At 41.2% G+C, this 16,972-nt stretch overlaps 1 protein-coding gene across 1 annotated transcript in view; it reads left to right on the plus strand.

Annotated features, from left to right (window-relative positions):
- Positions 1-2,355: 2,355 nt before the first annotated feature.
- The window catches only part of kat6a (K(lysine) acetyltransferase 6A), a 37,972-nt gene continuing 23,355 nt past the window's right edge, over positions 2,356-16,972 (plus strand). Inside the window, exons 1-2 of the mRNA XM_056745124.1 lie at positions 2,356-2,508; positions 4,048-5,335. Coding sequence (XP_056601102.1) covers positions 4,703-5,335 — 633 coding nt within the window. The 5' untranslated portion in view covers positions 2,356-2,508; positions 4,048-4,702. The remainder of the gene's footprint in view (positions 2,509-4,047; positions 5,336-16,972) is intronic.

Below are 16,972 nucleotides of genomic sequence, written 5' to 3' on the forward strand. Positions count from 1 at the left end.
ACTTGCTCAAGGGCACGATAATGAAAGATCACTTACAGCCTCTAGTACAGCCTTTGGGTCTAAGCACTAGGCCACACAATCCTAAATACTTTTATTTGACAGAAAGAGAGGGAATGGGATGTTTCCATAACAGGAACTGAATTTGCAGTTTATGCTTTAGAGGAGAAAATTCACATAAAAGTCAATGTATCTTTGATATAACACTGAAAATGTTGATGGTTTGCTTTATTTATTGATATTATTTGCTTGTTTTTCTTCATTTAGGCTACCAAATAAACAAGCTTTGATCATACAGTAGTTAACACGTTCTCACTTTATCATGTTTATTAAGAACGAATGTTTTAATTAAGATGTGATGATGAAGTCTGCTCTGCAGCTACAGCTCGCCTACACAGTGTTATGAAAGTCCTGTCAGATTCTGTTGCCGTCTTGTGATGGTCGGCATTATTTATTTTATACATATGTGTTTCTATAGTGACAGTACTGGTTACTATCAAGTACAGCTTCCCAATCATGTCGGTGTGATTCTTGTTGCAGTTTTTTCAATTTATATTTCAAAAGACTAAACCAAAGTAACTAGTCTTTTCAGAAGACAATCATCTTTACAATCTGACCCCACACATCAGGGCGCAAACAGACTGTAAGAATTGCCAGCGATTACATTTATGTATTTGGCAGGGGCTTTTATTCAAATCAACTTACAGAAGCTATTCACTTTATCAGATGCGATGCTAAAACAACCAGGTGAGCTACAAGAACACAGATTAGTAGATGAACAACAGAGAGTTCTAGATCGATATACTGTAATTGGTCAAATGGTTTGACTGGATTGTTTTTAAATGGTTCATATTATTAACAGAACATAAGCCATATTTTGTATAGCCCTGCTGTTTGTTTAAGTTTCCAACAAATACTAAGACAAACCTAAAATTACATTTTTCTATCTTAAAATTAGATGATGAGTTATGTCAACCCTGAGTCCCACTGGCACAGATGAAGGCATGAATCTAATCATTTGGCTTTATTTTCTTCAAGTATTTCAGATGAAAAAGCAAACACTTTGTCTACACTGTAGACGCATGGCAGTCCTTCTGCTGCGTGAAATTAGTTTATATTTATCACATCAGTTGCATCATATTATTCAAAACATTAACATCAAACAAAAATGAGTGATATGCTGTTTCTACTGTATTCAGGGCAGGAGCCGTCCGAACATTTCAAAAACTCATATAAAAAAGCTCATATGAAAACAATGAACATTATTTTAGAATAAATCACAACTCTGTTCATTTGGTGGGGTATACAGACACTTTGTATGAGAACATTTTTTTATCATCAGTGAAGATAGTAAAGGTGTCTACTTGGTTATTAATAAATTCTAAATACATTCTTATAATAATTAATCATTGTGGATATGGCAAATAAAAATATTACATAACAGAGAAAAATGTTTTTGTTAAATAATGATGATTAATAGGCCTATTACTAATTCTTGTGTTTTCTTTCTGTCTTGAAATGTTCAATGATCTAAAGCATGCAAAAATATCATTCATAATGTAAATATATTCACGCAGCTCAAAAATTACAGCAATTACAATGCCACTACATCATATCATAAATATTCAATGAATGACTACTGAAGGCACTATAGCAACGGATTCATATTTCCCGAGCGGGTGTTAAATTGAAAACATCTCTGCCTCCCTCAAGTGAAGATAAAGGTGTGTGGGTCACCTGTCATCGCTGCCTCATACAGCACTGCGGGAAATTTACATAATCCTCTCTAGTAGTAAGAGAGAGAGAGAGAGAGAGAGAGAGAGAGAGAGAGAGAGAAAGATAGCACGCGTGCAGCCATTGTTTATGTTGCGCGTCCCCGTTCCCGAAATAAAAACATTTGCTTTGTCATAAGAACTGCCTTATGTTTTTTACATTGCGTGATCATTTCTCAAAAAAACAGGGATCATCCACCAGTTCATACCCTTACACGAAAACAGCACACAGAACAACGATGGGAGGTGTGGATGGGCTGTCTTTGATCTTTAAATACCCTCTAACATTAAAACCACACTCCATCGCGTTGATTTCCTTCGGCTCCGCCGAGACGCGACCGCCAAATTCAGACGCTCCCTAAGCGCGCCACACCGCTACGTGCGAGCAAGCGCACCTTTCTTTTTTTCCGCTTTACCATCTGTCCCTTTCTTCCATTTCACGCCTAAGCAGCGGACATTCGCCCTTCAGATGTGCACCCGCATCCCCCCTCTCCTTCTCTCCTCCCGCTGCAGTCCCTTTCTCTCCCCATCCGTCCCTCTCCGACTCCGATTCGCACGATGCAGACGCTCCCTAGCGCCGACTGTTTCCCCCCTCCCCCACCCGCAAAGCTCCTGTTTCACTCAAAGATGGCGTCAGCTCTGGAGCCACTGCTCTCTGACTGCATTTTCAGGCTTGTTGTTGTCTGTGTTTCAAACGCGTTCTGGCACATTCTCCTCGGACACTCGACCCGAAATTCCGGTGAGTACCGCATGGTCACGCGCGGGTTTTCAATTGCTCTCGGTTTGTCAGTCCGAACCGGACTCGTGGTTCTGTCTTTCAGCCAAGGAGCGGGAGAAGGTAGAGGGAATGGGGGGGTACGCGGAGATGAAGGAAGGGGGAGGGCGGGGGAAGAGAGCCAAGGCCTAACTACTTCCCTCACGGGCCTCGTCTCCAACGCCACCGCAGGCTTAACCGTTGGGTAGGCAGGGTGGTTTACTGTAAAGCAGGGAAGGAAGTGGAGAAGAAAACCCGTGGAGGAAGCACTCACAAACATCTTCTTGCGCGAGGAATCTTTTTCCGTACGCGTATCCGAGGCTGAGATTGAGGCCGTGCGCGGCCGTGCAAACGTTGGCGCGAGGGAGGGAAGGAAGAAATCTTGGCGTTTATTTAACGGCTGAAGCGCGGTAGCCACTGGTTACGGGTATTGTGTGTTTTGCTAGGCCGTGGTGTACCTTAACGGCGTTCCTACATGGAAATGTTTGAATAAATGTAATTTTTCGAGTGTTGTGGTGTAAAATAACAGGCAGTGTGGAGGGATGGAGGTGGAACCACTTAGGAAACATTGTCCTCCTCAGATGCACGTTGCTTGTGTTTTGGGTCGTTTAGGAACTAACAACATCCGTTCGGTGAGTTCATATTGTGAGGAGAATAAATCAAAGGTTAATTCATTCTCGATTAAGCATATTTACATCGCCAAAGTATCCGGAGCTTCTGTTTCTTACACTGTTTACATTGGTACAACGTGAAAGCCTTGTTGCTATGGTATTCTAATGCTTTGCTTTGTTATGGCGGTTTAAGTTAATGCTTGTTTACTTTTGGCCATGTGTTGACATTTTTTAACTTTTATATTTGCCGGATTAACAATAACGTTAGATTTCAAAACATTGTGTTTATAACTAAAGTGGCAGTCTTCTATTGGCTGTAATGAGATTGAGATGACTAACTTAACGTTAGTAATAATAGACCGCATATTACAGAAAACAATTGCTATTTGTACACATGTTTGTAAAAATAAAAGTAGCTGAATCTGTCAGGGTAGATGTTTCATGTTTTGATTCTGCAGTCTCCCAGTCACGTGATTTTATCAATGGGGATGTTTTTTTACATGGTGTATGTCATTTTGAATGCGACCCTTGTGTGTCATTGATACAATAGTGTATTTTTTGTGTTTAGAACAGTTAAACTGTTTATGGGAAGTTTATTGTCCACTTATTGTTTTGTTTACATTGGAGACATGGTTGTTCCTTATTTGCTTCAACACATAACCTGTAAGGCTTCGGCCTGAAGTATGTTGTGATGAAAATGCAGAACTTAAATGTGCATACTCCATCACACTTTTTCTGAAGGGTAGTTACAAATGGGTTTTTCTGTTAATGTGTAGTCAATTCATTTTACTATTTATTGAAGTCTTTGTGTCTCACCATATATGTTTTTTATGTGTATATGTAGATAATATATAAATGTAACACATTCATTGGTTTTATTGTGTTTTCCTGATCATGTTATGTTTTTGTGCAGGTTGCAAAGACTTTTGAGGAATACTCCGTAGAAAGATGTTCAGCCTACATCGTTTTCTGGAGTGAGGTATCCGTTCTGGACCACACGTTTCTGCTGTGCTAGGAGCGGAGACAAAACAACAAGAGCGTACCGTGTTGGAACGGACTCAATTTCACACTTTTATTTTTATTAGTGGCTAAAAACTCTGCCACAATTTTTTACCAAGATGCCATCTAAGCGAATAACACTAAGTAATTAAGGATTCTAGCTGAATTTGAGTCGGGCAAAAATCAGGGCACCCTAGACTCCTGTCAGCTGGCCCAAAACTGTCTCTTCCTACGTTTTCCTCCTGGAAAAGTTGCGGTGTCTGCCTGTTGCATACCTCCCTGCTTTGCTTTGGTGTGGCCAACCTTCAGAAAGGAGGGTCACTGAGTTAGGGGAATCTGTTTTAGGTTGGGGGGGATTTAGGGAGCCTATGATATGGTGATCGGCTCCCTCTATAACAGCTCCTGCTCAGGCACTGAGAGACTTACTACCCCTTCCCGGGACAAAGGATAGCCTCCTGGAAGAAGAAAGAGGAGGAGGGTAACGAAAAGGCAGCGCCAGGGCTGAGGCCACTGGGTGCTTCCTAACGGTTGAGTGTGTTGGGCCGTGGCCCAACGGAATTGCAGCAGCCATGGTCAAGCTGGCCAACCCGATGTACACCACCTGGATCTTGGAAGCCATCAAAAAGGTAAAAAAGCAAAAGCAGCGGCCGTCCGAAGAACGCATCTGCAATGCTGTGTCAATGTCCCACGGGCTAGACCGCAAGACGGTCTTGGAGCACCTAGAACTCAGTGTTAAAGATGGCTCTATACTCAAGGTGTCCAACAAAGGGCTCAACTCCTTCAAGGACCCCGACAACCCCGGGCGTATAGCATTTGGAAAGCCCAGAACAGGAGGAGATGGAGGCACTTACAGCACCAGCTCTAGCTCCTCCAAAAAACCTGGCCTGGACTGGAACAAACTTATCAAGCGCTCTCTTGAGGGGCTTCATGAACCTGGCGGATCATCTCTGAAGAGCATTGAACGTTTTTTGAAATGCCAGGCAGATGTTGCGGGTTACCTGTCTGGCAGTGGCTCTATGGGGCCAGGCCTGTTCCATCAGCACCTCCGGCTGTCTCTGAAGCGGGCCGCTGCTCATGGACGTGTGCTAAAACAAGGTCCGCTGTTCCGCTTGGTTAGCAGGAGTTCCCATAATGACGGGACAGGCATCGTATCTCTGGATTCTCTGCCTCCGGTGCGTCTGCTGCCCCACGAACAAGATCGGGTAAGATTATGAAACTCATTTACGCTTGATCACATGGCAGTGTTGTGGGTGGAGTTCCTTATAACTTTAGTGTATCCAGCATACTTTCACTTTCTCTTTCCTAAAGTGTGTATTAGCATAACTCACTTCTGTTTTTAAAACGGTCTCTTAGCTTTTGCTTGACTAGTAAACAAACAGTTATAATAGACTGGATAAAATAGGTCAGGTCAGGCATCCACAGGAAGTGCATGTGAACTTAGATCTGTGTTGTTGTGTTCAAATGGCAATGATAATGTTTTTATAGGCAGTTTTTCCTAAGGTTGGCTGTGCTTTATGAGTCTTAAATACAACAGTTGTTAGTCTGCAAAGCCTAGCCACAAAGTCCAGAAGAAAACAGAAAAAACAAGATGGTCAAGAATAAGCGGTCACGTGAGATTTTCTTCCTGCCAGCTGCAAGATGGGCTGCTGTAAGGGGGGCTGAGAGACAGTAAGCGAGAATATGTGAGTGAATACAAGGGTGTGTGTTGTTTTTTGTGTTTGGAAATGTAGGCGAAATGCAGGCCGAATTGGTTATGTGTTAGACAGGAAGAAGGGAGAGGCAGGGATAGGCTTGTGTGTGTATATGTTTGTGTGTGTAAATGTGTAAGAGAGGTGATATTGAGGATTTTGCCGAAGTGTGGCAGAAGAGATCCACGCATGCTCAGAACGATATACTCCATACCACTCTGCATGAGTGAGAGAGAAGGATGAAGACCGAGATAGAAGCAGAACAGCAGACATACAGGCGACAAGAGGAGAGCAATACACACCCACTTTTTTGAAACCTGATAAATAGCAGCTCTGCCTAACACTCCCCAGGGCTAGACACACACACACATCTACCCCTCTTATCACATCTGATATGAGTCCTATCCATGATGTGCACTTTAGGGTTTTGGCTGTCAGAATGTTGCCCCGATAAATTTGAGCTCGGTTTGCTGCTGTCCGTGACTGTGTTTTGTTTTTGTGTTGTGTCTGGCTCGGGAATTAAGTCTTCCACAAGTGGCTGCCACATTGAGGTCACATGACTGCTTAAAGGGATACTTCAGCCAAGAAACAAAATTTCCCCCTGTTTTAATCACCCTCAAGGCATCCTGAATATGACTTTCTTGAATGAACAATAATGCAGAATGAGTTTTAATTAGGGCTAAAACTCGGCGTCATGTGACGAAGAAAATATCCCGATGTCGATTACAACAGACAGTTACTAGACGATAATTTATAATAATGGAAAATACGCATTATAACAGGGGTCTTCAATGTTTTTCGGGGCAAGGACCCCTTAGATGAGAGATGCATGGAGCAGGGACCTCCTTATACTAAATGTATAAACAGAGCTATTTCAATAGAAACAACCCTTATTGTCACAGCAATATTATGTTAAGACATTACATAAGCACCATTATGTTATTGTTGCACATAGGCTAATAACTTTTCTGTGTGTTCTTTGTTTTTAATATAGATTGGTTGATTATTTTAAGGGATTTGCAGCATCAAACATTTTCATTTTACTGTGAGATGGACAATTAAACATTTATTTGAACCTTAGTTTTTATTAAGGCTTTAATAAGATGACCCTGGTTAATGGCACAAAGAATGTTCTAATGGAGGTAGGGGTTGTCTTTGGATGTGAATGACATTAGATCAGATTTTATGCATTCTGTTGTAAAATCAGGCCGTTTTATTAAGTGTCATTTTTTTTTCCTTCCGCTTCTGTGTTATGCAGAACATACTGTTATTTTATAATTCTGAGCTCCGTTGTTTTGCTCGTGGATCAGCATTTTCGCGGCTGTTACACGAAAATTAACAAGTTTTTTTCTGCAGAGCCTCATATCAGACTAAGTAGAGCAACATAAAAAGGGTCCACATTATTTTCGCGGCAACTTGTTTGACGTACACCATCAGTACTACACGGTGTGTTTTTCATTGATTTGAAACAGCTTATTAGCATTTTTGTGACGTCATTGCTACGTACACGTTCTTTGAACTTACTGTATTTTAATGCCCAATAAAGCTGGTGTTGTTTGCATATTTTGTTTCTGTTGTCAGATATAAAATACTAATTACAGACAAATGTTCATAAAATGTTCAGTCTGTATCAATGACAGGTGCTTGTAAACGCTGTTTTGTAATCATTCATTCATTCACTTATAAGTAACTTTAAGCTTCTGTTAGGGCATGAATGGAGAAGACGCAGAGAGACATTTTTTAGTCTTTAGTTTATCACTCTCTGGTGGAAAAAAGTCTGTAAATAACTGGTTTGTGCGTGCCTGTGTGTGTATGAGAGCACGCGACGAGTATTGTAATCATTAATGACGATCATTACAATAGGAAAGCGTAAACGCATGGTATAGTCAAAAACATAGAGCGCCTTTCCATTATCGCGCCGAATCGTTCGAAGTAGAGTCTGAAACAGTTGCAGTCATCTTTCCACCTGAGTCTGGTTTAGGGATGAGTCACAAATTTAAAATATTCTAATAGTTTATTTAATTATAGAATTTCGAATAGTGTGTGCGATCTTAAAAAATTTGCTGTGTTTAAACGTGTAACGCGTTCATGTAACCAAAGGGTGGCGCTACCAATAACGACGCACCTAAAACCTAAAGGCTGTCAATCAAGAGACATTAGAGGAAAACATTTTCCCACAAGAATTGGTAACGAAGTTAGGCACATTGTAGACCCGCGTGGCATAACAGATACGGTAAATTGAGACTGTGTCAAAAATGTGTTCTGTGTGGGGGTCCTATAATAAAATGAATGAGAATAAAGTGCAGTTCAAACTCTGCAATGTAAAGCTGGCTTATCATGGATCAACAACTACGATGCACAGTCATCTGAGAGCGAAGCACCCAGCAGGTCCATCCACAGGTCAGCAATCAGTTGCTAGTTTTATGGTCAGACCAACCAATTTGGATGCCAGACGGGCGGAGCAAATAACGGCTTTAATTACTAAGATGATCGCTAAGGATATGCTTCAGATCGGCTTTGTCGGAGGAGAGGGTTTTAACAATCTTATGGAGTTTGAACAGTCCGAGTTTACTGTTCGTCTAGAAAAACCATCACTGCCAGACTGGAGAATTTTTTTCATGACAATAGAAATGGAAGCATTTTGAGCTAAAAAATTTATGAAATCGCTACGAACTGTTATTAAATGCCGTCATTCGGTTAATATGTTTTAATACGTTTTAAGTCTGGTCTAAAATCTTTATGGCTTTAAAATATTTTCCTGATCAATCACACAGTTTTTTAGTTGGTAGGGAAATGTTCTAGCATTATGAGCGGTTGAAGGTGATCGACGTACTGTTAATAAGTGCCGTCATTCGGTTGTTAATAATATATTAATGTTTCATCGCCTTATCTTAATGTATTGCTTGATGTAAGATTTCCTATTCCATAATACATAAAGCAGTGTGCGGTTATACGGATTTAAAGCGTAAATGTTCTCTCTCTCTCTCTCCGTTTGTGTGTGTGTGTAATACTGTGAATGTGTCCATGTGGGGGAGGGATGCGAATTTCGAATAATTTTCGAATTGTTCTCATCGATCTTCGAATATTATTTTTGCTTTAAATGCCCATCCCTAGTCTGGTTCGACACGACATGACACGATTACAAACTGTTCTCGGCTCGGAATTTTCAGCACGGTTCTATAACCATGCTGAATCGTGCTAATGAATGCGCGGAGAGCCGTTATAGCCTATTCTCTTGTGTTACGGAGGCAGCTTGCGATACGTTTGTGTTTACTTAAAAAAAATCAGAATTTAAAAAAATCGGAAGCGATTCCAATACTCATGTTCCATATTAACGATACCAGCTATGCGTTCATGCGCTCTCTCTCTGCAATTTTCCGGTCTCTCTCCTGAAACCAACACAGAAGTGACTGAAACCACAATTAATCGACTGGCCGCTAGAGAGTGGCAGAATCTCATTCAGCCCCATGTTAAAAAGGCCAACTTTATAGCAGTGTCTACATCTATACATTTATAGAGGTATACATGACTACACTTGGTTCAAAAAACTATTTTTGTCTGTATAGCTAATTTTGCTGTGAGGGGGGTGAATTGTTTATAACTTATCCGTTTAAATTGCATTAAGACTTAAAAGTATGCATAATTAAGGACAAGTGGTTTCACCAACTAGACACCTAGTGCCACCCATGTTCCCCCTTTTTGCCCTTTTTTATTATCAGGGAGTAGTGTTGGATGATATTCTCTATAGTCAGATCGTTCTTTCGCCAGCCTGTGTATCGCTGATAGACGATAGTATTGAGCAGCGGGGCAATTTACATGTTTATCTATGACAAGCTGGATTTTTGGACAAAAACAGAAGCTTAGTTGGCAAGAAAATGCTAAAGTGTGACTGAAATTAGCATTCTATCAGAGTGTAACATTGGTGCAGTTGGCAACATTGTTACTTTCCACCAAAACCTTTTAAACGAGAGAAAGTAAACTCATTAATCCAAATGCATCATTGATGCCGGCGCTGTTCTTACCTAATTGCCAAACGGGAACCACTCACAGGCATTGCAATTCCTGCAAGGAAAAGCCAGAGCCGCGCGCATCACAATCTCTCTTGTTTGCAGAAAACTCAAACCCACTACATTATAAACTCTCTCTGGCGTGAGGAAAAGCATAAGCCGCGTGCATTGCAAGCTCTCTTGCCCAAAGAAATGCGAATTAATTTGAAAAAATTGCTCTTCACAAACCTACGGGTGACGTCACGTACACTACGTCCATGTTTTAAACAGTCTATGGTTGACACACCCTGAATAGAAGGCAGTTACTATAGATCTGCCTCCTCTCTCAGTCTTGACTCGTTTGCTGCAGTTAAGTAGTGTTCATGTTAAAATGGTTGTTTTAGATGTAATGCAGTTTGTTTACATGATTTAAGGTTCAAAAACACTGTATTCTCCATTTACCTTGCATGTTTGTATCTCCTCTTAGCCTCGCCTCTCTGAAACACACAGATTTTTTACAAACGACCCCTTTAACTGAAAATATGTGTTTGAGTAAAAGGGTACAGAACACAAAGCAATAAAAGCTTAAAGCAAAGCGAACTACAACCGAATAATAAAGCAGACTTGCCACTATATCAAAGGTAGAGAACATACATGAACACTCAAGTCATATGTACTGTTTTTCACAAGCTTCGTAGAGTCAAATTCAATCATATATAAATGTGCGGGAGAAAGTCAAGGTGATGCGATCATGGGAAAACCTAGATGTCGCGAACAGGGAGGTGTGTATCATGTCTAGAACCTGTGTTCTACGGTTTGAAACTAATTCTGTCTTATTTCAACTACCAAAGGAAGAACGTCTGAGGGAAAAATGGTTACAATTCATTTTTCAAACGATACCATGGAGTGTAACCCCAGGGTTGTACTGTGCGCGTGTCATTTCACCGAACATTGGTTGAATAATCTTGGCGCGTTCACTGCAGGGTATGTGAAACGACGATCCTTGAAAGAGGGGGAATACAAACTCTATTTGGACCTGTTAGCTCCACCGAATTCCAACCTGTAAGTGTGACTTTTGATATTTGTCTGAACTTCAAGAAATATTTTTGTACCTTATGTCTGTGTTTAGCTAATGCATATAATGCTAACATTAGCATGTACCGTTATTTCTGGGGTGTTACAGTTTGTTTATCTTGCTATTAACTTTGCAGTTTCACACATTTGCCGCACGTGCACCTATATAGATATATTTGGGTTTCATATATATCATTTTTCATAATGTCGACTTTCTGAAATGCTCTATGTACCATGACAACGCACAGTTAAGACGAAATAATAGTATTTCTAACGTATTAACAGTATTTTAAGAAAAAAATATCTTATATTTCATTGATGAGCAAAAGCACAACATGCATGTTGTCACACTGGGAGTTTTTATGACAAGAGTTGTCACTTGCCACTGACAAACATCCTGCTCAGGTCGTGGTGGAGTTTGTTGTGGATTAGCGTCTTCTTCCTCGTCAGACTCGGCTCAAATTGGTACGGCAAAATCGCCGCCATCTCTAGCTACACATATAATATACATGACATCCAACCACATGTAAACCGAAATCCTGTATTGATGGTAGACGGGTTCCATTTGCGACAAATGATGAACGCGTTTGACCAATAACAACAGACTACACCATCTGACCAATCACATGACACAAGGTTAGCGGGGCCTAGACGGATGAATCGCGGAACGAATCATTTGAGAGTCAGTCAAGAAGTAAGGTACAAATAACTGCCTATTATTACGACATTATAGTGTTTTTATGTACATGAACTTGTTGTTGGACACTCCATAAACCAAAGTAGGACCTACAAAACCAGATGCTAGGTACTCTTTAATAAAAATAAGAAAATTTAGGGCCTAAATGTAATGCCAGTTACCCCCCATGGTATTTAAATTTTAAGGAATCGTACCAAAGTTAGACATTCCAGTATCTTGACAACACTTACACCATGTATAGGCATTGGCCAGAATTAGATTTTGGCGGTATGATAACATTAATGGCAAATACCATGGTTGCGAAGTCTTGCGGTATTACTATTACAACACTAAATTTGATTCTTTCAAAAAACGTCATCAGATACATACAAAAACCTCTGTTAAACAAGCCTCGTGTTCACACGCAACTGAGGGATAACGGAAATTAGACATTATCGTTAATATCGTCCTCTTTAAGAACATGACAAATTCAGTAAAGGCCAAACAATCTTTAATGTTAAGAACGGCAACTTGATATTTTCTAATCATGCTATCGGTAAACATTGTACAAAACTTTGTCACTTTTCACTTATCTCCTTGCATGTTTATAACAATCGGTTATGAGCTATTCTCATTGTGTTTGTTGTTGAATTTAACCTTTCATAATGTTTTTGTTTTGAAGGAGTTTTTAGCAAGGAGTATTAAACATGTTGACATGGTGCTTTGGAGACAAACGTTTTTAGTACTCTGGTATTCGTTAGCCTGTGGTAAAAGTTAAGACATGTTTGGGCCAGATAGATGTTTTCTTCAGAAGATGGTTTGTTTATTGAATTGTGCGTGTCACTTAGCCTAGATAAATTAATAACATTACGGTTCTTATTTTGATTTAGGTCATGTATTCTGTTTCAGTTCCTTATATAAACTAAACTCCCAAGTAAATTTGTTTTATATATTCAGTAAAGCCAGTTTTTTCTTCAGATGGCTCTGTGCATGGCGACTCATAGACGGCGATAGTGATAGACGGCGATTGTTTTGTATTTGGTTATTTTACTCTCTTTGCTCTGCGAACACGTTGCCGAGCAGCAACTTTGTGGTCAGCATCATTGAACTTATTTGTTTAGGTCTTTGCAAAAATGACAAAGATGTTTGAACTATGATTGTCTACTGTAAGTAGGGAAATGTGCCTGTTTTTCATAAGCTGCTGTTTACATCTGATTTTGTAGAAGTGTGTTCCCTGCTTGGCCATTTAAAACAGTAGTGCCTTGCTAACTGTTCCCATACAGCCTATAAAGAAGGGTTATTCTGTAGTGCAGCGAGGAAGAGAAGCAAAACAAATGGTTGAGCACTGGCTGTGACCCCGATAGGGAGGTGGATTACGAGTTGTCAACACACGAATGACTGTGTCACACTCCTCCATTTAAACATGATCACAGACTCGGTTAAACGCTTTTCCTCTAATAGAGGGTCATTGCCAGGGCATATGTGGGGTGTGGGAGGGGGGCTGGAGTCAAACAGGGGGCATGGATGTATAGATAGAAAATCTCATAGCTTTTGGGGGGGTTATGAGAGCGTGCGTGTCTGTATATAGGACATTAAGTGGGCTGGTCCTGATGAGAGCTTTTTGTGTAAGAGTCAGCAGTAAGAGGGATGGGAGTCTCGTGTTGCCCTTTCACAGCTGAAAGCTCCAGGGTTGAAGTAAAGTTCCTTGGCCGGTCATTCTGAGGACGTGTGAAAATCCAACGTCAATGAACTAGTAGTCTGTGACTTTCAGTTCTTATTCAGCCAAAGGAGAAAGGTAATTGCAGGGCTCCAGACTTGCAGAGCACTGTAGCCCCTGACAAAAATTTTAGGAGCACAAGCAGAAAATTTTGGTGCACACCTTAAATCAGCCTGCAATGCAATTATTGACATTTTCCCCCATATAGATGTATTACTGACAAATGCATTGATAATAAATAGACATAACTCTCAGAAATTACAATGTGCAGTTATATTTTCATTTCAGAGGGATATGACATTACTCAATACCAGGTCCATATGGAATCTGCAGACTTTTATGTTAATTCTGTGCTAAATTTTGGAAAAATCAGCAGAATTCTGTGGAATGCGTTAACATTTGTGCAGAAATGTAAATATGTGTAAATGTGTAAAAACTACCTGTCTATGTATTTACTGCAGGTGACAGCGGTTTGGTTCTGCTCTTCATTTAAAAAGAGGCAGAGTGTACAGAGAAGCATTAAGTGCCAAGTAAAGAAGAGACTATTTAAACTCTGAATATAACAGACTAAATTAGTACTCTGAATTCATTTGATACAACACAAAATGCGCATGTCAGTTTGTATGAAAAAGTATATATTTTATTTATTACAGTGTTAAAGCAAAATGAAAGGGCTCGTATAAATACATTCCGATTAATTTTTTTGTAGATTAAGGACACTTTTCATAATGTTCACAACACAATGTAAAGATAACTTCACATAAACTTAACACGAGCATTTGCCTGTCGTTCATTCTTGTTATGAACAGATTGGAAATGGTTCAATGCTGTCTCAAGTAATCAATAGCCTATTCTGAACTTCTTGTTCATCCTCAGGCTCAAAAAATCCCTCCGAGCAAACAGAGATCTGTAGTAATGTGCTCATGTTGTGTCTGTAAACTTGTCAATGATGAGCTCAGCTATGACTGACCCAATGACAGTGAGAAACATCAGTCACCCAGCCGCGCGCAGCTCGGGACTCTAGATATAACAACTAAAAAAAATCAAAATTGACTACTTGTAAAAGCCGCTCGCACTGTCTCAAAAACTGGTCGCATTCTGAAGCCCTGGATTATATTATACTATGTTATTGTTATTATATGCAGCTGTTTAGTACAACTTCAATAACATCACTTTTCCTCTTCTAGTCTCTCTTCCTCTGCTCAAAGCATATCCTACACTTGTACCATGGTTAAGGATGTGTGATAATATATCGTTTGCGATATACTGGTAGAAATTCACCCCAGGATAGGAATTAGTCTTCTCGTGATATAAATGATAAATCCTAGTTGATGACGTAATTCTTTGTGAGACCCATTCACAGCTCATATGCGGAGCGAAAACGGGTACAGCGGAGGGCGGACGTGAAGCTGAGAAAGAGTTTGCACTAAAAGAGCTGCTCTAACTCTTGTGAAAAATGGCACTGTAGATGCATCAGAGTTAATGTTTAGTTTCACTTTCGGTTTACTAAATTAGTTTAAGTATTTGTTGATGGTCATAATACATTTAAACACCACAACAATTTGTTTGGCTAAAAGTCTGTAACAAATCTCAATAAAATGGAAGGAAGGAGGCGGGAACCGGCAAACATTTAAACATTTAATAAAGTAATATAACAGCCGGCGGCCCCTCACGGACGACCGCCGGCGAACAAAACATAATATAAATACAAACATAACATAAGTTCGGGCCCGGTCCTCTCTCTTCGACGGTCCGGTCGCTCGTTCCTTTTATGCTCCCATCTCCTACGTGATTCGAGCCCGGTGTGCGCACAGCTGGCGCTAATTCACAATTACTCACCGGACTCGAACCACGGTCTCGCCCCGCCTACTCTACTACATACCCCCATCACCCCTCACAGGCCGGGGGGTACCCCCGCGACTGTGCAAGCTCCCTCCCCCTCCCTCGGGTGGGGTGGGGTGGGGGGTATGCAGCGACGAGACGAGACAACGGAGACGGGAGCCCTCGGAGCGACCGGAAAGAGAGAGGGGAGAGAGGAAAAAAAAAAATCCGGTTCCCGGACATGCTGCCGCTCGTTCCTCAACCAGCCGGAGTACTCTCCTTCGCGGTGCCTTGCGGTGGCCCTGGGGCTTCGGTGGACGGCTCGACCGTCCGCCCCCTGGCGGCCGGCGATGGCTCCTCCTTTATCCGGGAGTCGGGGCGGGTTCCCAGTCCCCTGTTCCTCCCCCTTGGGCGGACGGACGCAGGCTCCGGCCTCTGGAAGGCGGTGGCTCACCCGGCACTTCCGCCCCCTGCTCCTCCCCCTCGGGGGACGGACACAGGCTCCGGCCTCTGGCGGACGGCGGCAACCCCCCCGCTCCCACTTGGACGAAAGCCACCCCACCTCGACCCAGGAGCGCGGCAGCAAAGGTCGCCATTCCACCGAAGTTTTGACGGTGGCCGCACTGTGCACTTCCGTTTCCCCAGAGCCACCGCTTCGGGCAGCCACTGGCGGACTCTCCGGACACCGCGAGGCCACTCGGCGGCGACGACTCTCCGACAGCATGTCTCTCCTTCCTCCCGGGTTTCGGCACCAATGTAACAAATCTCAATAAAATGGAAGGAAGGAGGCGGGAACCGGCAAACATTTAAACATTTAATAAAGTAATATAACAGCCGGCGGCCCCTCACGGACGACCGCCGGCGAACAAAACATAATATAAATACAAACATAACATAAGTTCGGGCCCGGTCCTCTCTCTTCGACGGTCCGGTCGCTCGTTCCTTTTATGCTCCCATCTCCTACGTGATTCGAGCCCGGTGTGCGCACAGCTGGCGCTAATTCACAATTACTCACCGGACTCGAACCACGGTCTCGCCCCGCCTACTCTACTACAAAGTCTTCATTTAAACATTTGTTAGATGTTTAAAATTTTATTAATCATTTTTAAAATGTTTTCTTGCCTGATTTATACAGGATCCACGAACAGAGCAAAATGTACAATATGCGAGTTTGTTTTACGGAATTTTAAATATGTTTATGAGCGTATGACAGCATAGATTATTTAATCCGTTTAAGAATTAAACATCGTAAAATATTCCCATCTCTCTGCAGGGCATTGTAACATTTTGTATCGCAAAAATTGTAATACGAAGTATCGTTACTCCACTATATTTGGCTTTACAACTTGGCAGAAAGCTTACATTCACACATGGCAACATATCTCGTAATATATATATCTTTAACCTATGCATATGATTATTTTTCATTTCTTTTCACATGATTTTGACTTGCTTGACACCAAGCATCAGCATGGCAGCAATGTTCACTTCAGTTTTTTTTTTTTACATTATGCATTGTCATGTGGTTGTTCTTCAGTCAAAATAAAAAAAGATACAATTGTTTTGGATTCTGAGTGCTCAAGTTTGCTTCTAAGCATTTTACTTCTGTCTTAGGTTGATTGTACTCTCTGTGATTTGCTTTAGAACAAAACTTTAACATAGCACTAGTGCTTAAAGTTTTGTAGCACATAGTGTTGTCACAGTTCCAAAATGTCAATGTAGTCGCTTCCAATACCAGTTAAATTCCACGGTTCTCTGTACTAAATTCTGTACCAAAGCAAAACACCAGTACATGCTAATGGAAACACAATTTTATTAATAAAGCTCTTTGTTTATATAAATGTATAAAAAGCAATGCCATTTTGTATACATGAAGT

The sequence above is a fragment of the Triplophysa dalaica genome, chromosome 4, assembly GCF_015846415.1.
Source record: "Triplophysa dalaica isolate WHDGS20190420 chromosome 4, ASM1584641v1, whole genome shotgun sequence".
Taxonomy (NCBI): domain Eukaryota; kingdom Metazoa; phylum Chordata; class Actinopteri; order Cypriniformes; family Nemacheilidae; genus Triplophysa; species Triplophysa dalaica.